The 19,253-nt window shown below is 53.6% G+C and overlaps 1 protein-coding gene across 4 annotated transcripts in view; it reads left to right on the top strand.

The window, feature by feature from the left end:
- The window catches only part of SSH1 (slingshot protein phosphatase 1), a 57,597-nt gene extending 39,008 nt beyond the window's left edge, over positions 1–18,589 (top strand). For all 4 annotated transcript variants that reach the window (XM_044775724.2, XM_014867779.3, XM_070516232.1 and 1 more), the window contains 8 exons: positions 1,743–1,937; positions 3,131–3,224; positions 4,085–4,213; positions 7,067–7,113; positions 8,509–8,655; positions 10,129–10,329; positions 12,833–13,400; positions 16,803–18,589. In XM_044775724.2, coding sequence (XP_044631659.2) covers positions 1,743–1,937; positions 3,131–3,224; positions 4,085–4,213; positions 7,067–7,113; positions 8,509–8,655; positions 10,129–10,329; positions 12,833–13,400; positions 16,803–18,032 — 2,611 coding nt within the window. In that variant the 3' untranslated portion in view covers positions 18,033–18,589. The remainder of the gene's footprint in view (positions 1–1,742; positions 1,938–3,130; positions 3,225–4,084; positions 4,214–7,066; positions 7,114–8,508; positions 8,656–10,128; positions 10,330–12,832; positions 13,401–16,802) is intronic.
- Positions 18,590–19,253: the final 664 nt, after the last annotated feature.

Raw genomic sequence — 19,253 nt, 5'->3', positions numbered from 1 at the left:
CTCGTCCCTGGAGGGTTGCACAAACCGCTGAGGCAGCGACCCCAGCACAGCAGTCTCTCCAGGAATCTGGGAGAGACTCAGGAGAGAGCTGGTGGAGTCCGACGAGACGCGGCCGCCCAGTGTTTCAAAATAGCTGCTCTCTTCACCGGGGAGTGCGAGTGACGCAGAATCCTCCCACGGGTCGGGGTCGCTGCCGCGCTTCAGTTCTGCCTCCGCTGGTGCTCCACGCGCAGTCCAGTCAGCATCCTTTTGGGGAAAAGCCTGAAATGAGAATTCTCTAGATGTCCCAGATGTTTCTTTCTGACCCTGGGTAATTTATTATCTCTTTCTCTACAGGCAAATAAAAAATAGGCCCACGTGGTTTTCCAAAACTTCAGAACCAGAACTAAATTTAGTAAATATTCAGCTCAAGTTTGTTCCCTCAACCAGCCTAGCGAGAGGACACGTGTATGATGGGGAAAGTGCAGTGGCCGGCAGGGGTTCTTATACCATTGTTGGGCTGCCCTCTCATAACTCCATCCAGCCTCACTGACGCCTAGTTCAGCCCATTCACTCAGAAGTTTCCAGCCTGTGTTTTTGTAAAAAGAAGAGAAACAGAGATGACTGAATTGGCCATTACCATGTACTTCTTCTATGTTGTTTCTTCTGCCCCCTTCCGCCTCCCCAAACCTCTTCATTTAGTTCCTGTATTAAAATGAGTTTCTAGGAGCTCCTTTCCTTGGGAAATCTAAGCACCTAAGCCTTTATAACATTGATAGGAGCGGGTTAGAAAGCGAGTTATTTAGAATGCAGTCAAATGCACCTGCTGCATGTTAAAGACCCTTTCCTTCCCACTGCTAGGCTTAGTCGTGGTCCCTACGCACAACGTAACCACAGCGTCAGAAGCACATCTTAATTCTTGGGAGTGAATGGCTGGAATGTACAATGACATGTGAACCGGTCTGGTTGGGCGAGTTATGAAGTTTTTTGTTTCCTTGTTGGAAACAGGGCGGGATATTCTGTTTGCTCTTGGGTTCAGTGCGTCTGTCATTGGGTTCAGTGCGTTATGTGATTGGGTTCAGTGCGTATGTCATTGGGTTCAGTGCGTATGTCATTGGGTTCAGTGCGTATGTCATTGGGTTCAGTGCGTATGTCATTGGGTTCAGTGCGTATGTCATTGGGTTCAGTGTGTATGTCATTGGGTTCAGTGTGTATGTCATTGGGTTCAGTGAGTTATGTGATTGGGTTCAGTGCATTATGTGATTGGGTTCAGTGCGTTATGTCATTGGGTTCAGTGCGTATGTCATTGGGTTCAGTGCGTATGTCATTGGGTTCAGTGCGTATGTCATTGGGTTCAGTGCGTATGTCATTGGGTTCAGTGCGTATGTCATTGGGTTCAGTGCGTATGTCATTGGGTTCAGTGTGTATGTCATTGGGTTCAGTGCGTTATGTCATTGGGTTCAGTGCGTATGTCATTGGGTTCAGTGCATATGTCATTGGGTTCAGTGTGTATGTCATTGAGTTCAGTGCGTATGTCATTGGGTTCAGTGTGTGTGTCACGGAGAACGGTTGTGTCACCTGGCAGGCTGTGAATTTCAGGCTGCCGTGTGTCCCCCACATAACCTTTTATGTAAGAGCGACTCCAATGGTGAGTCCTTTCTGAACGGCCCTTCCTCCCCACCCCCACCCTGGGTTTTCGAGGGGAAAACCTACCTCTCCCTGTGCCTCCCCAGGCCTTGACCCTGTCCCCCTCCTCACCCCAGGTCTGCCCTGCAGGTCCTTCACAAGGCCTGCGAAGTGGCACGAAGGCACAACTACTTCCCCGGTGGTGTGGCTCTCATCTGGGCCACCTACTATGAGAGCTGCATCAGCTCTGAGCAGAGCTGCATCAACGAGTGGAACGCCATGCAGGACCTGGAGTCCACACGGCCCGACTCCCCGGCCCTGTTTGTTGACAAGTAAGCGCGCGTCTCCTCACCCACAGCCACAGCCACCCCGCGCCCCAACCCCGCGTCTGCCCGTCACACCTCCCCTGAAGTTCCCTGGTTGAGGGCCACCTCTCAGAACCAGCATCTCAAGCAGGGGCTCCTAACCTGCAGCCCGTGGGTAGTCTTGTCTGGGGAAAGGGTCTGTGACCACCACCCCCCTTTAAAATTCATAGATGAATTCAGGTGTGAATGCCTTTCTGGGGAACATCTCCATGCCTTCTGTCAGATTCTCAAAGGAGCATGTGGCCCACATACTTCCCCGGCTCTCGGGCAGTGCTCTGTGCTCTGGCCTTTCCTCTCGGGTTGCCAAAGACTGAATTTCCAAAGCCTCTTCCTCCGCTCTTAGGAGCATTATGAATATCACGTCTGGTTCCCTGGATCCCAGAACACACCTGCACCAACACTGGCTGAGGGCAGGGCAGCTGCAGCCACAGAGGCAGCAGCGGTGGATCAATTGGCCTATGTCATGTGGTCACCAACAGAGAAACGTGCCCCCCCCCCCCGAGTGTTTATTCCTCTGGGACACGGCACTTAAGAGGGCTGTGGACAGCGGGGCACAGCCTGAATGAGGAGAGGACCAGAGGCCTCAAAGAAATTATGGGAAGGTTGGGGAGAAACGATAGTTGCCTTTGAATATATGAAGAAGCGTCATGTGAGAGAAGGATTATCCTGGTCCGTGTGGCCCCTGGAGTTCAAACCAGGGCTGATGGGTAGACGTTTCAGGGGATACTTAGATTTTCCATGTAGGAACGAGATAATGGGAGCTGGACACAGTTGGGATGATGGGCTGCCTCTGGACGCAGTGACCTCACGCCCAGATGTGTTCAAGCAGAGACAGAGGGTCTAGAGGTGTGGGGACGTTACACTGGCGGTCCCAGCCTCCTGCCCCGAGAGTCTGGTGCCTGCAGGACCTGAGGAGGAGTCTGCTTCCCAGCCATTGTTTGTCCTCTTGACCTGCTCTCCTCTCTTTGACTCCTGTGGGAGTTCTGGACACAGAGGGGACTGCTGTGCCCCTGTCCCCTACCCCCAAGAATGTGCACACCAACAAGTCAGCTCGGAGTCCAAGCCACGCTCTCTCTAGCCCAGGAGCATCTGGCGTTTCTCTGAGTGCTGACTCAGGCTTCCTATAGTTCTGCATTTTCCTGAGTGTCATTTCTTTCCAGGCCAACTGAAAGGGAAAGGACGGAGCGCCTCATCAAAGCCCGACTCCGGAGCATCATGATGAGCCAGGATCTGGAGAACGTGACCTCCAAAGAAGTAAGAAAACTCTTCCCTTCTTCGAAGGCCAGAGGTCATGTAGCGGTTGTTGGTCCTGTTGCTCAGAGAGCAGCAGGGGCTGAGCGGGAGAGCACAGGCCTTAGAGTCAGCCTCTAGGTTGGATCCAGCCCTGCCACGCACCAGCTGTGAGGCCTTGAGCAAATTTCCTGACCTCTCCAAACCTTTAGACCTTTGGTGAGAATTTCGTGAGACCTGCAGATGCACCGAGAAGCGTTGGCCGGTCAGCGCCCCCTCCTCTGTCCCGCGTCTCCTTGTGGACGGACAGCAGGCTCTTACTTCTTCACAGGATCTCGACTGACCAGGAGGTCACTGCCCTGGACCGCCTTCCATCTGCCTTCACTGTTTTTCTGGATCACTTTTTTTCTTTCTTCTGTTGCTTTTTGTTGAAGAAATACAGTGAATTATAGTAATAGCTTAAACTAGGTAGATCTAAGGAGTTGAAATGGCCATTTAATTTTTATGAATTAATACACTTTGAAAATCATATGGTGATAGCTCCCAAAGCAAGATGAAACTGATTCTACATTTTCACTGTGATGTGTTTGATATTTAACTGTAAAAAGTATAAGTGCTTTAAACGCAATGGAGCGATCCCATGGGAATCAGAGTCCTTATTTGAAATGATAAACGTGCCCAAGTCAGACTGACTCGAGGCCAAGTAGCTTGCGCTCCCGCCTCCCACACATGTGTGCTGGGTGTGTCTAACTAAGTGCTTACTCTGGGGAAAAGGAAACCACACCTTTTTTCAAAACGGCCACAGTTCGTGTTAAGACTTTAGTACTTTGTAGGAACTGTTTTCTTTAACAAGTTGCTTTTTCCTAATATTTTCCACTCCACAGATCCGTAATGAATTAGAGAAACAGATGAACTGTAACTTGAAGGAATTCAAGGAATTCATAGACAACGAGATGCTCCTCATCCTGGGACAGATGGACAAGCCCTCCCTCATCTTCGACCATCTTTATCTCGTAAGAGGCACAGCGCACTGCCGCGGCTGGGCTGGGGGACATACAGCAGACCCTAATGATCTGGAGCTTCGAGCAGGTCAGAGGGGGGAGGAGCCCGAGTTACTGCTGAGCCTCAGCCCTGACTGGTATGGGAACTCCCCTCTTTGACCCCTTCTGGCCCGCAGCCTACTGGTTTGCTCTCAAGCCAGCAGTTTGAGACGTGGCTCCCAGCTGATCTTCAGGGAGTTGGAAAATTCTGGCAAAGTCAACTGGCAACAGTTTTCAGATTCACTACCCTTTGTCTTCCTCAGTCACTAATACAGGGGCCCCATCTGCTTATCTCCACGTGGTTTGTGGGCTAAAACCCCCAGATACTGACCCCAGTTACCCACGCTCACCAAGCCCCAGAGTTATGCCTGGGCATCCCGAGACCAGACGCCCGGCCGGCAGCTTCCCGTCTGCTCGTGCAGCCGGCCGCCCTGTGCACTGCTCCCGGAGCCCGCTGGGGATAGACCCTGGTAGGACAGCTGTGGCGCGTCGTATGCGTTCTCTCACCTCCATCTCCTGCTCAGATTTTCTTAAAGCTGTACATCTCCATAGAAGGCAACTGGCAAGTTTTCAAAGTCAGAGAGACGGTAGAGGAAGGCATGTTACTAAAATTAGAGAGGCCGCGTGGTGTCGCGAAAATCAGACCCACCAACCAAGTCCCCGCTCCCCAGCCTGACCGGCCACGTGACTGGGAGCGAGTCTCTGCCTCTTTTTCCTTCATCCTGTGCCTCCTGGGGTGATGAGGATTACACACAATACGTATTTAAAGCACTTTTCTGTAGGCACTAGTCAGCAGTGACCGTCGCTGGAGCAGAAAGCACTTCCTGGGAAAGTTGAGGAGGTGTGTGTGCTGCTCACGGCACGAACAGTTTGGTTTCTGCCTGGAGGAAGTAATTAATAGTTCTCCAAATGTAAACGTCATGATTGTATTTGATATATTAAATATATACACTTAATGTGCTTCTATATATCAATCTTGATGCATATTTAATGTAGCTCTCACAATGTGTATAGATGTGTGGATCTGGAGCCTGTATGTGGGAGGCCGTTGGGCCACACTGGGCTCTGGTCCTCTCCCTGGGAAGGTGACTTGCTCCCTGGTGGGAACCATGGAAGGCGCTTCAACCCATCTCTCCACTAGGTGGTGATCACGGCCAGAGGACACTCCCGCTTCAGTGGAGCGTTCTTGTTTTTTCAGTGTGGTTTAGTGCTTTATGTCACTTTTTCCATGAGAGATACTAAAGGAATTTCAATGTTTGAGCCTCTCCCTCCAGTATGAAAATACGGCTAGCACCCACACGTTGCCAGCTCCACTGGGGCCCCTGCAGCCCTGTGTCCCGAGGGCTCGGCCCTCCTGGGAAAGGAAGTATGTCGGGAGACTGGGAGGCTCCGTTTGCTCTTTGTGACTGTCAGCTTGCATTTCCTACGACCGAAGTGATCGGTTTTTCTCTGTTTTTTCCCTTCCGTGTCCTTGGCATGCTCAGATATGGAGGCTTTGTTTTTTTAATATCATTTAAAAAGTATGAAAACGTGTTGTAGGAAGTTAGGACATATGACTACATCTAAAGAAGAAAATTAAAAGCATTCCCAATTTCACAAATCTAGAGGTAGTCACTGTTAACATGTTGGTTTATGTATTTCTCTATCTCCTGGTTTTTTTAATGCATATATAGCTTCTTAAAAAAGAGGGGCTGGCCCAGTGGTGTAGTGGTTAAGTTTGCATGCTCACTTTTGTGGCCTGGGGTTCACAGGTTTGGATCCCAGGTACAGACCTACACACCACTCATCAAGCCATGCTGTGGCAGTGTCCCACACACAAAACAGAGGAAGATTGGTACAGATGTTAGCTCAGCAACAATCTTCCTCCCCCAAAAAAATAAATAAAAGGAAAGGAAAGAAACATACTGTTTATGTTTACTTTTGGGGGGCAGGGGGGAGATTAGCCCTGAGCTAGCATCTGCTGCCAATCCTCCTCTTTTTGCTGAGGAAGACTGGCCCTGAGCTAACATCCGTGCCCATCTTCCTCTACTTTATATATGGGACACCTACCACAGCATGGCGTGCCAAGCGGTGCCATGTCTGCACTGGGATCCGAACCAGCGAACCCTGGGCCGTCAAAGCAGAACACACAAACTTAACCACTACGCCACTGGACTGGCCCCTATATTTACATATTTTTGTACCTTACTTTGAAAATTTTTTTCATTATGTGGTGTTTGCCTGTGTCATTAAATATCCTCCAAAAGTATGATTTATTTTAATGGCTCCATCATATGGATCCATCATCGTTTATTTACTGATTTCTTCTTGTTGGACCTTTGGGTTGTTTCCACTGTTTTGTTATTAGAAATAACCGTAAATATCTTTATACATAAATCTCTGTGCGAATTCTGGGTATTTCCTCAGGGTAGCTTTTTGTCAGTGGAATGTCTGGGTCAGAGGGTGGGAACTTTTTAACTCTTGCCAAAATACTTCCCAGAAAGGTAGACCGCTTCCTGTTTTACTTAGTGGTTATGTGAAAGTGCCCTTCCCGAGTTGGGGACAGAGGTCACTGCCCCTGGTGACAGGACCCTGCTGGGGTCTGAGGAGAGGAAGCGGTGAGAGGGGAGCAGGTTTTCCTGGACGTGCTCTTCCCCTGCTCTGCTGACGATGCTGTGATGCCCTGGGAACCAGTTTTGCTATCAGCCTCTTTCAGTTCCCCCTGTTTTCTGAGGCCGGGGCCATGAAAGAAGCATCACCCCCAGGGCTAGCGCACACCATGCGTCTGCAAGCAGCTCTGAGGCTGACATGTGACACTCACAGGGGTTTGTGTGCTCTGTCCCCTAGGGCTCTGAATGGAATGCGTCCAATCTGGAGGAACTGCAGGGCTCAGGGTGAGTCTGCGCCCCGTGTCTTCCCCTGTCCTCCCAGGCAGCTTAGAAACCCTCCATGCTGCCCTCAAGGGCGAGCCCCGAGCTGCCCACCTGTCAGTGCCTGAGCCCTGGTCTCCAGAGCGCCTGCCGGCTGATTTGCATAGCTAAACAGACGTGCTTCAAAATGCCACGTCATGAATAATTCATAGACTTTTAGATTTTACTGGAGTTTGTGTGATTGTGTGTGTCAGGGAGAATGGTTCTAAATCACACTCAAATGGTATAGGACAGCCTGGATGCTGATGGGGCCGTGAGACCCCTGCCAGTACCCCGCTGCCCAGCAGAGATGCTGCGAGTCCGAGTGTGGACCAGTCAGCAGCTCTGAGCCCCGGGCTGCTCCTGGTTCTATCTGAGGTTATACTTTTGGGCCTGGTGGGAATCTTGTGACTAAACACTCACTGTTGGCCAGAAACATGTGCCTGTCTCAGTCTGAGAAATGCTCAGCAGCAGGCATAAAAATGTTCAAACCTAGACCTTCGAGAACAGATGTCTCGACATTTTTTTTTAAACAACACAGGCACAGAATCACCATTCTGTGGGTCTGAGATGATGGCATTCTGGAATTACTGCATTTGAAAATCAAGACTAAACAAACTTTCAAATATATCTTTAGAACTACTGGTTAAGGATGTTTTCTTTCAACAGAAAGTATTCTTTTATTTAGGAAAGTATTCTTAAACTGTAGCATGATACTGATGATGCTTTCTACCTTGCTGGGAATAAATAAATGGTTTTAAAGGAGTTTTTTAAGCATTTGTAAGTATTCTCTTATGAAATCTGTTTGAGGCATTTTAAAACTCCTGGAATTATTTTGCTGTGCCAGGAATATAAGTATGAAGTTTAGAAAACTATAGAACCTGGGTTAGCAGACCCTCTCAACTATTTATTTATAGCCTGCTTTGTTTCAAAAAGGATTTAAGGCAGTTTCCAAGGACACGAATAGTGGACGGATGTATTCTGCTTTTTAACTATTTAAAAGTGAAGACTTTGTTTTTTCTAAAGCCTCTGTTTGCTCATAATAGTTGTGAATTTTGAGACTTTCAGAGTTTAAAAACGTATGTTTACTTTCCAGAATTAACATTGCTTAGCAGTGCTTTGAACTGTTTTCTTTTTACGTTTTTATAAAGAAATTTATTTTTTACTATAAATATAATACATTCTCATCATATAGAGGGCATTTAAAAAACACACAAAAAAAATTTACTATTAAGGAAAAAACAAAAGTCCCACCATAAAAACGGATACTCTTTATTTAATGTGCATTTAATTTTTTCTCTGCCCAGTTTTTTGTTACTTTGCTTTTTATAGTTGCTCATTCTGATTCTCCGAATTTGTTCTTTATTTTTCTCATTACAGTGTTGACTACATTTTAAATGTCACTAGAGAGATAGATAATTTTTTTCCTGGCTTATTTGCATATCATAACATCCGGGTCTACGATGAAGAGACAACAGACCTTCTTGCCCACTGGAACGAAGCGTACCATTTTATAAACAAGGCCAAGTGAGTGGGTGGAGAAGCCAAAGAAACCGGTCTGAGGAGGAAACACTGGCAGGCGCTGTGGGGGCAGACATTGGAGGCAGTCCCGGGCCCAGCTGTCTCCTGGTTGAGGAGCCTGTGGTGTGTGATGGACCTCTGACTTTAGGCCATGGGACCCCGTGCACCAACGGGGCTGAGTTGTCAACCTTCTCCATGTGGGACCCTATCATTGATTCTGACATCTGACCCCAGTTTCATGGTCAGCACGGGTTCCAAGCGAGGCTCCAATACCAAGTGGACACTCTCGGCAGCTGTCCCTGTGGGGAGTCGCTGAGCCAAAGGAGGGAGGAGAGGGGGCCGGGCTGTTTGTGGGCTTAGAGCTCTTTGGGGGCTGCTTACCCAGAGAAAACTACTCCTGCAGATGCCCTGAGCGGTGGCCGCCCTCTCCACCTGAGTCTGTGCCTTTTGAGTAGAATGGGACAGACCATCAGAGGTCCCTGCTGCCCCAAGGCTCTTGCTAGTGCCACCCATCTTTTGTCCTCACCCTATTCTGTAGAACAACTCTGTCTCACTAAAGTCAAGAAGAGAAAAAGATAAGAGGTGCTATCAAGAGAAACCCCGTCTTCTACTTTGCACCCCTCTGGATCAAAGCTGCATAATGTGTCCTGACCAAACCTTAGTTGGCTTACATTCCCGGGGGTAGACTGCAGGCCAGCAGTCTGAAAAGAAAGCAGTGAGACTCAGGGGTGCATGTTAGGCCTGGGGCACAGGAAGCGAGCTTGCTCCCCCCGACAGGCAGGCTGCACTGTGCTGCCCTTTCCAGCCTGGTGTCCCCTCCAATTGTTGAGCAGGCGGTACCCTGAGAAATATTGTTCCCAGCCTTGCTGTAGCCGTGAGGTCAGCCACGCCTGGGCCAGCACCGCCTCCTTACAGCCCATCCTCTTGCCCTGGTTCTTTCCGTCTTGGCTGAGTCGGGTGCTGCCGTCCTCAGTCTGGCTCCTTGACCCTCCCGTCTGCCAAGTGTCTCGCTCTCCTGAGGGCCTTGCAGCTTCCGGTTCGCTGACCCCATTTTTCCACAGTTAGCCGCTCCCTGTCTCCATCTGCTGCAGCAGCTGAGTAGCTTTTGCAGGTAACCCTTTAGCTGCCCACTCGCTTCCTGCAAAAGGGTTTTGGTCTCCTGGCTGGTCCCAGTGATGCCCAGCGATGTGGGAAGACTCCCACTTGGCTCCTGAAGGCGCCCGCTTTGGGAGCCCTCCCCGTAAAACTTGCAAGGCAAGGACAGGTTCCTCCTGATTTCCAGTTGTGTGCTGAGTGATTTCACAGGGAAGTTATTTCCTTTAGAGGGTGTGTGGACATCCACTGCGCAAACATCGGGACCCAGGACGATTTGGGCAACCAGATCAGTGCAGGGTTTAAAACAGTCGGTGGGGTACAAACTGAGAAAATGAAGTGGTTTACACTCTTTGATGCTCTCTTGCACCCCCTGGGCCCCTGCAGGAGGAACCACTCCAAGTGCCTGGTACACTGCAAAATGGGGGTGAGCCGGTCTGCTTCCACGGTCATAGCCTACGCCATGAAGGAGTTCGGCTGGCCGCTGGAGAAGGCCTACAACTATGTGAAACAGAGACGCAGCATCGCGCGCCCCAACGCCGGCTTCATGAGGCAGCTGTCTGAGTATGAGGGCATCTTGGACGCGAGGTGAGTGACCGTCTGCAGGGAGGGGGCGGGCAGGCTCCAGCAGCCCTGCCGCCAGGCCCTCCGGGGCCGCAGCCGCATCCGGGCGTGCTCCCGTTTGGCCTGCAGAGGCTTCCACAGCCAAGATCCTGCCTCTCGGGGGGAGCCGGTCTGAGAAAAACAACTATTGTTTGGGGTTTGCTTAGTGGTTTCCAGGAGGAATCTGTTTTGATTTTGTTGGCTCGCACAGAGGGCTGTTTTGCTGCTGGAGAGAACCGTGCACAACTTCTAATCCAAAGCACGACTTGTGTGCGGCACGAGCACGTGCAGTCTGCTTCCTGAGCATCTGCTCTGGGCTGAGCCTGGTGCCAGGCGTCGCCTTGGGCAGTTCCTAGCACTGCAGAGGCAGACTGGGTCCTGCCACCGATGAGCTGGCGACTTAGGGCAAGCTCATCCATCTCCTCCAGCCTCAGTTGCCTCTTTTTGAGTTAAGAATGAATACCACCTGGTAGGGTTGTTGGGCAATTTACGTGACTACCATACAGGTTTACTTTTTATTTTTTTGAGCAAGATTAGCCCTGAGCTAACTACTGACAATCCTCCTCTTTTCGCTGAGGAAGACTGGCCCTGTGCCTGTCTAATCCGTGCCCATCTTCTTCCACTTTATATGTAGGACGCCTACCACAGCATGGCGTGCCAAGCGGTGCCATGTCCACACCCGGGATCCGAACTGGCGAACCCCGGGCCACCAAAGCAGAATGTGCACACTTAACTGCTGCACCACCGGGCTAGCCCCCAGGTTTACTTTTATAGATGCATTGCTAGACCTGGCTCATGGTAAATAATAATGGAGCTGCTTTTTTTTTTTTTTTTTTTTTTGCTTGAGGAAGATTCGCCCTGAGCTAACATCTGTGCCAATCTTCCTTTATTTTGTATGTGGGTTGCCACCACGGCATGGCTGCTGAGAAGTGGGGTAGGTCTGTGCCCGGGAACTGAACCTGGGCCACTGAAGTGGAGTGTGCCAAACTTAACCACTAGGCTGCAGGGCCAGCCCCTAATGTAGCTTCTTTTTTAATTCTCTAATCTCCATCCAAAAAAGGTCTGCAAAGTACATGTTATTCCCCATTTATAGGGGAATAAGGAACTGACATGGAGGTTAACCTGTCCCACGTCACACAGCCAGTGGACGGCAGAAGGGAGCACATGTCTGGGCCTGTCAGCCCCCAAGGCTCCCATGTGGGGAGGCCCCGAGGTTACCCTGCCCCCACGGAGGGGTTCCCCAGTGACCCCAGGTGGATCCCAGCGGGATTCTGGGACTCGCTTTCTCCCTGTTCCCTTTCTGTTCAGTCTGTTCAAGGCCTCCCTGGGTTATTTCTGACCAGGGTTATGAGGAAGCCACAGGCTAAGTCCACCGGCTTCTTGGCCACATTTGGGAAAGCAAGAGTGCCCTGGCAGGGCTGGTCAGGTCCAGAGACCAGCTCTGGACATCTCTGAACTCCCTCCCTGTCAACCAGAGAGTGCTGGACAGGCCCCCAGGCGGAGCCCAAGGCGGAGGGAGGAGACCCATCCTGCCCTCCCCTCCCTTAGCCATTCAGTCCCTCACTGCCCTGAGGGGTTTGCAGCCTCACGGGGGTTTCCAGGCCGGTTTGCAGCAGCACGGCATTGACCTTGAATCGCAGCCCCTCTCAGGGCCCTCAGGCCTTCTTGGACCAGGCGCACAGGGCAAGCCATCACGAAGGATCGTGATGCCTCAGCATTGAAGAACCAAGGCAGATCCTCCTGGTACACCGTCCTTTGACCTTTACTCTCTCATCTTAACCCACACAGCCCCAGGATGTTGCTGTTGCTCTGTCTGAGGTTCATAGAGTGACTGACTGACCTTATTTCCCTATAAGCCTTTCTCTTTTTTCTCTTTTAACCTTTATGTTTTAAAATGTATCATAAAGATACTACCACAGTATTAGAAGACGTATTTTAGAAACCAACCTATAACTCTCTGACCTAAACAAATGCTTCTGATTTTCTGGGGTCTTCCCTACTTCATTCTTGTGCATTGCGTGTTTAGGCAGTTGTATCAGTGTGTGTAAATCTTTACTTACTCTCTGCTCTGAGCCCAGTATCTCCCCACAGTGTGGGCAGGAGAAGACTATTATTCTTGTCTGACAGATGGAGACACTGAGAGATGGACGTAAGTGATGTGACTGAGGTCGCCAGAAGGGATGGGACACTGGGCTCATGGCAGGATTTCAGGTCTAGACTCCTTCACGTGTCTGCCACGTCGTCGTCACGAGACAGGAAGTCACTTAAGACCCTGTATGAGCCGTGATGATTTAGGATTTAGCGCCTAGGGCCATTTCTCTCATCCTTGCATTTCTTGGGGACAAATAAAAGAGAGAAGCTTTACCCTGGTGAACCCCTGGCGTCCACCCGCACCTTGGGCTTCCCTTGCTGGCTCACCCCACTCCTTTAACCAAGACCCTCTGGGCACTGGCCTCTGCTGACCTCCCTCTGCCCTTCCTCCCCCCAGCAAACAACGGCACAACAAGCTGTGGCGCCAGCAGACCGAGAGCTGCCTGCAGCAGCCTGTGGATGACCCTGCGGAGCCGGGGGACTTCTTGCCAGAGACCCTGGATGGCACCCCGGAAGCCCAGTTGCCCTGTGTGGACGATGCCGCCCCGCCTGGCTTCCAGAGCAGCAGGCCCCCAGGAGGCCCCACTCTCCCGTGCTGTTTCCGGCGACTCTCAGACCCCCTCCTGCACTCCCCCAGCGACGAGACTGGCAACTTGGTGCAGCTGGAGGATCTGGAGAGAGATGCTTTGTTGGAGGAAGCAGCCCAGCCAGCAGAGGCGCACAAGCCAGCCAGACATCCCCAGGAAGGTCCTGGACTCTCTGAGAAGGAAGTGAAGAAGAAACTAGAGTTTGGGAGCCCCAAAGCCCGGGGCGGCTCTTTGCTGCAGGTGGAGGAGGTGGACAAGGAGGAGGCCCTGGGAGCAGGGAGGTGGGGGCGGCCCCCAGCCCAGCTCGATAAAAACCTGCTCAACCGGGAAAACCTAAATAATAACAACAGCAAGAGGAGCTGCCCGGATGACTTTGAGGTAGGCATGGGACCAGCGTGCGGGGCGACCGTCCTGGCCCTCACAGCCGCCTCACAGCTCGGCGCGGCCAGCTCAGCGGTTCTCGCCCCAGCGACCAGGGGCTTTATTTCAGAGAGTGACTCCGCAGGCTGACTGGGCCTGCAGACACGTAGTGGCTCAGGGATCTGCCGGGATAACGCCTAATCCCTGCGTGCCCTCTTCACCCCAACGCCTCATTCATGTCTCGGGCAGGGCTGCCAACTGGTGCTTTTTCCTGATGCAGAATGTCAATCATAGAACTTACCACCCAGCTTCAACATTTATCAATATATGGCTGTTCTTATTTCCTCTCACCCCACCCACTTTCCCACACCCTGGATTATCTTGAAACAAATCCCAGATAGATCCTTCATCCACAAATGGTTCAGTATGTAACGTAACCGCAGCGCCGCTGCCACCGTTGAAACCTCGATAGTCGTTCCCCAGCAGCCTTGGTGTTTATTCAGTTTTCCAGTTCGGAGCCAGCGCCTCACCCTCAGAGCGCAGATTCTAGTGCTTCAGCCTGTTAGTCCCTCGTAGCTGTCCTCTTGGCTGGGTTTCTGCAACAAGGCTTTAGCAACCTGGCACTGGCTCGGAAAATCCCCTCCCGCCAGCCCTCCCCTCCTCCATGAGGCCCAGGGACAGAGTGGGGTCGTGTGCAGGGGGCCGCCGTGCCGCCTGGTGTCCACTTCCGCTCTCGCTCTGCGCCGGCTCCCCGAGGCTGGGGGCAGGAGCCTCATTTCCCCGGGCCTCGCTGCCCATCTCCCAGGGCAGCGGTGCATCCCCAGCGAGAGCCTCGGAACGCTGGTGGATGCACTCCCATCTGCGCAGGGCCTGCCGGTACGCGTTAGAACGCGGCCAGACCTGGGAAGTTCGGTCTGCTGACCTGCCAATCATGAAATGTGTTCCGAACCAAATACGACTTACTCATGAGTCCCCCCCACCACCACCGCCATCCCCTCAAAGAGCAGATATTCCTCACGACAGGTGACATAAACGCTCTCAGCCCAGATAGCGGTGCCTCAGTTTGTCTGAGATGACGCAGCCGTGAGTCGTAGAGTGATGCACATGAGAGAAGCTTGGAAAAGAGGGTAAATGAGGGACACAGCCTTCCTCTCTGGCCAGACTCTCAGTGCCTGGGTGATGTTATCTAGGGAGTAGAGACAAGCCTTTGTTCATTTGTTCAGCTCGGGTTTATTGACGACGGTGCCAGGCTGGTGAGGGGGCACGACTGGGTAAGACAGCTCGGCACACGTCGCCTCCGGTGGGGGACAAGGGTTAACACGAGAGGCTGTAACGAGGAAGGGAAAACAGATGGTACTTGGTGTGATGACCGAGACAAACCGTGGCATGGTGGAGAATCCCAAAGGGAGGAGGTGAGAAAGAGTTGGCTGTGCACAGAGCCAGGAGGAGGGTCTTGTGTGGGGCCCCTGAGGGCGGGACCTGGCACGTGTGCGCGTGTGTGTGTGTGTGTGTGAGGGACAGGGCCTGGGGGCAGCGGTTGAGGGGTGGTGGTCTGAGGTGCGGTTGGGCAGGTGGCTGGGGCATGCGGGGCCTCCCAGCATGATGGGGGGGCTCTGTGCATGGTTCCGGGGCATTAGGAAGCCAGGGGAGGGCTTTAGGCAGGCGATGACAAGGCCCACCGACTGGTCGGCAGGGAGACTGGTGGAGTGAGCGTGGAAGCGGAACCTGAGAGGACAGTGGCTCAGAGGATGGGGCGAGGATAGAAACACACAGCGTGGGAGGCAGAACCCTCCGCTCCTCCTGCCTCGTGCTCCCTCCGGCATGCACGCCTGTGCGTGGGCCCTTCTCCCCCACTGCAGGGCCTTCACGTTGCTCTCCCTCTGCCCGTGGGGCCTCCCCGCCTCCCCTTTGCCCGATCAACACCTGCTTGTCCCAGAAGTGCCAGGTGCCGTGTCGATTTCCCTGGACAGCCTTCCCTCTGTGGGAGACTTTGCGCTCGTCCCTCCCTGTCTGAGCACTTTTCAGTTTTCTGGTCCCTTCCCTCCAGGGGACAGTAGGCTCCTTGAGGGCGGGAACTGTGTCCTGTTCACAGCCCCCGCATCTGATGCAGGTCCTGGCACAGGACAGGCACGCCCTGGGAAGAGCTGGCTGAGTGATTCTCTCCCACCCTGGCGCCCTGTGGGCTCTGAGAGGTGCTCTCAACTCTCCCACCGTGGTAGGTTTCACCCTCTTTAGAACATTAGGTTTTAAAGATTGAGAAGAAATGGACATGTGGACACTCTGGTTAGAGCTTCAGGAAAATTTCTGGGTCAAGGGTTCAGGCCTTACCCTGAGGGTGAAGAGGTCTTTCTGGTCAACCTAGAAGCCAGCCCCAGGCGTCCTGACGAGGATAGGGTTCTGGCCGAGTCCCAGCCTCCCACCTCCCGCCACACTCTCCACATGCTCCTCTGCAGCCTCCAGCAGTCACGGCTGAGTTTCCTTTGGACTCCTCGCCTTGTAGGACCTCAGTCTGCCGCACAGGATGGCATTGATCCCTGACAGTCAGGGCCGGGGGGACCCCCAGGCTTCCCTGGGCAAGAGAAACCCACATGGCCCTTTGCCAGGAAGGCTCCCTTTTAGACCAGCTTAGGGATCTCACAGCTAAACAATTCGCAGGGAGAGGGGGGTTGGCTCCCCTGCCTCCACTCTTGCTGTTCTCAACTGGGGCTCAGCCCAAGGGGGCAGCCCCGGGCCTGGTGGGTGTGGGAGGGAGGCGGACAGCGCCCTGACTGTCAGGAGGGGCATGCAGAGGCCCCTGTCATGCTCATGGAGAGCCCCTAATGACCAGGGGCAGGTGGTTTTCCACTGACATTTAAACCCCTCTCCGCCTGGCTCCCGCATCGGGGCTGTGGGCTCCCGCGTTTGGGTCCACGTTGGAGTCTTTCCAAAACCATTCTCGCCCTATGCCACCTCTCTGTGAGGAGCTCGATGGTGGTTCTGTGAGCCACGCTGTGTTTGTGCTGGACAGGACGGTCCCATTTCCAGGCTCCAGGCTCCCCAGATGCAGGTTCTTTCGGCGGGGGGGAAAGGGCGAGGCAGAAACGCCGCTTCGTTTCAGTCTCAGAATGCTGTGAGGTCGGAGTTACCCTGTTCCCATTGAGGCCACGGCTCAGGCAAGGGCTGTGTGGTGGCTTGAGGACAGAGGCCCTGCTCCTGACCGTGCTGGCCTCACCGCCCGAGGTTTGCCCTGGGTCTCAGGCACCTGGCTCCTGGGCAGCTCGGTTCGGCATCTCTAACTCCAACCCGCGTCAGTTGCGTCTGTTGGGTTCTGAGAGGTCTCCCTTCCCCCACAGGCTGAAGTGACAGTGCCGCCCATGCCCCTCTGTGCTTTCTGGTCTTGGGCACCCGCCACACGCTCACGATGCTCTTGTCTCCTTGCAGCACGACGCCATATTTGGGATCCTGAACAAAGTAAAGCCTCCCTACAAGTCCTGTGCCGACTGCATGTACCCTGCCGCCCGCGGTGCCGCTGAGGCCTGCGGGGAGCGACGCGAGAACCCCGCCGCACCGGCTATCTGCACCCAGCCCACCTTCCTGCCCCACCTCACGTCTTCCCCTGTGGCCCACACGTCCGGCCGGTCCCGAGCACTGGAGAAGCTGACCTCCGGCCTGACCGAGACGCCCCCATTGCTGCCACCAGCAGGCTCGAGGCCAGATGCCAGTGGCTCAGAGGCACCAGCTAGCCTTTTGGAACCTTCTAGAGAGACCCCAAAAGCCCTGCCGAAGTCCCTCCTTTTGAAGAATTCTCACTGTGATAGGAGCCCTCCGGGTGTGGAAGCAGCGAAAGAAGAATCGCCACCCAAGAAGGATGCGAAGCCGGCCAAGGACCTGCGGCTCCTGTTCAGTAAAGAATCCGAGAAACCAACCGCCAGCAGCTACTTGATGCAGCACCAGGAGTCCATCATCCAGCTGCAGAAGGCGGGCCTGGTCCGCAAGCACACCAAAGAGCTGGAGAGGTTAACGGTCACACCCGCGGAGCCCGCGTCTCCCCTCAGGGACGGCCCCACCAGCAGGCTGGAGGCCAGCATCCCCGAGGAGAGCCAGGATCCAGCTCCTGGCCCTCAGCCAGGGCCCCCGGCTTCGCCCAGGCAGGCCGGCAGTGAGAAGTCGGAGGCCGCGCCCCCTCCCTTAGAAGGAGCCTCGCTGAAGAGCCCCCCTCCCTCCCTCTGCCGCCTGGATCACACCAGTCATTTCTCAAAAGACTTCCTGAGGACCATCTGCTACACCCCCACCTCCTCCTCCATGAGCTCCAACCTGACCCGGAGCTCCAGCAGCGACAGCATCCACAGCGTGCGCGGGAAGCCGGGGCTGGTGAAGCAGCGGACGCAGGAGATCGAGACGCGGCTCCGGCTGGCGGGTCTCACCGTCTCATCCCCCTTGAAGCGCTCGCACTCTCTTGCCAAGCTCGGAAGCCTCAACTTCTCCACTGAAGACCTGTCCGGCGAGGCCGACGGGTCCACCCCTGCCGACTCCCAGGGCGCCAAGTTGAGCGCGTCTTCCTTCCTGCATGAGCCCCAGGCAGCCCCACGGAACCCAGCTGCAGCCTCCAGACTGTCAGGGAAATCGGCCGCAGAAAACTTGAAAAGCCCCTCGTGGGCAAGCAAAAGCTGACCCGTCTTCTGGCGTGTTTGGACTTAAATCTTCACGCCGTCCCTCCTTCAGTTCCTCTGTGGACTTTGGTCAGCCCCTTCTGTCCTGATTTCTCTTAAACAATTGGCGTTAACCTAACTTTTCCCCCCTCTTGCCATGGAGAGGAGGAGAGGAAACAAAAATCTCTGACACACAGCACAAGAAGAAGGGGGCGTATCGGTCATGTGGCCTGGGAGAACCAGCAGCTGTCGGCCGGTGGACTCCGGTCCCAAGTGCTGTGTTTTCAAGGGCATCATGGTTCCAGAAGAGCATCCAGACGTGCCCCACCGCAGAAATAGTCCATTTGCAGCGTGCAACAGAGAAGTTGAGCGCGCACGTCCCCAGCCCATTCCAGCCCCCGTGGGAAACCTCTTGGATGGCAATATAAGTCCTACCTCTGTTCTTGCTGTGCTTTTTATTTGTAAAATACAATAATGACCAAGGCTCTTTCCAGGGAATAATGCTGTCTCACAAAAAGGTTTTCCAAAAAAAAAATTTCTTTTTTTAAATTTTTTGGTTAGGACCCCCAAAAGTGTTAAGATTTTTAACTGGCCGGCACCACGTGCTGCTAGGTGAGGTCACAGGAGGGCGTTGAGCCAGCTCTGGTGCTTGGGGATTGTCGCCTGGCAGTGGAGTTCTCTGTCCTGGGTGCTGTTACGGCTGAGGGACGCATGTCTGGCCCCGCTGGCGTCGGGTCGGGGAGATGTCTGTGATGCTCTCCGTTGTTGCTGATGGTGGAGTATAAATTGCCTCCCTCCACTCTCCCCGGGAGAAGACCTACGAAGCCTTGTTGAGTCTCCCTGCTGAGTCCAGTGTGATCGTGTTGAGGTTTTGGAAGCGCCCGAGTTCTGGCAGGGGCGCTGGTTCTGAGATGTGGGTCGTCCTGCCAGGAGCTCCGGCACTCAGGTTTGTTAGGTCACATCTACTCATATTTGGGGAGGAAAAGGGGATTTCAGCAGAGAGAAACCCTCAGCCCCTCTCCAGGAGCATCTCGGCAGCAGCTTCTCTGAGAGAAGCGGGAAGTGAGGACCCTGCTTCCTGTTTCCTTCTCACTCTTTCTGGTGGCAAGGACGGAGCGAAGGAAGCTCTGTCGTCCGGCCTGGGCTCCATCGGTGCCCCTGGAGGAGTCAGGTAGACTCTCTGTGTGCGTCATGCCGCCGAGGGCTCTGGGCTGAGGGGAGGAGCTCCTCTGGTGTCCTCAGC

Source organism: Equus asinus, chromosome 8 (genome assembly GCF_041296235.1).
Source record: "Equus asinus isolate D_3611 breed Donkey chromosome 8, EquAss-T2T_v2, whole genome shotgun sequence".
Taxonomy (NCBI): domain Eukaryota; kingdom Metazoa; phylum Chordata; class Mammalia; order Perissodactyla; family Equidae; genus Equus; species Equus asinus.
This window is presented reverse-complemented; position numbering and strand designations above follow the sequence as displayed.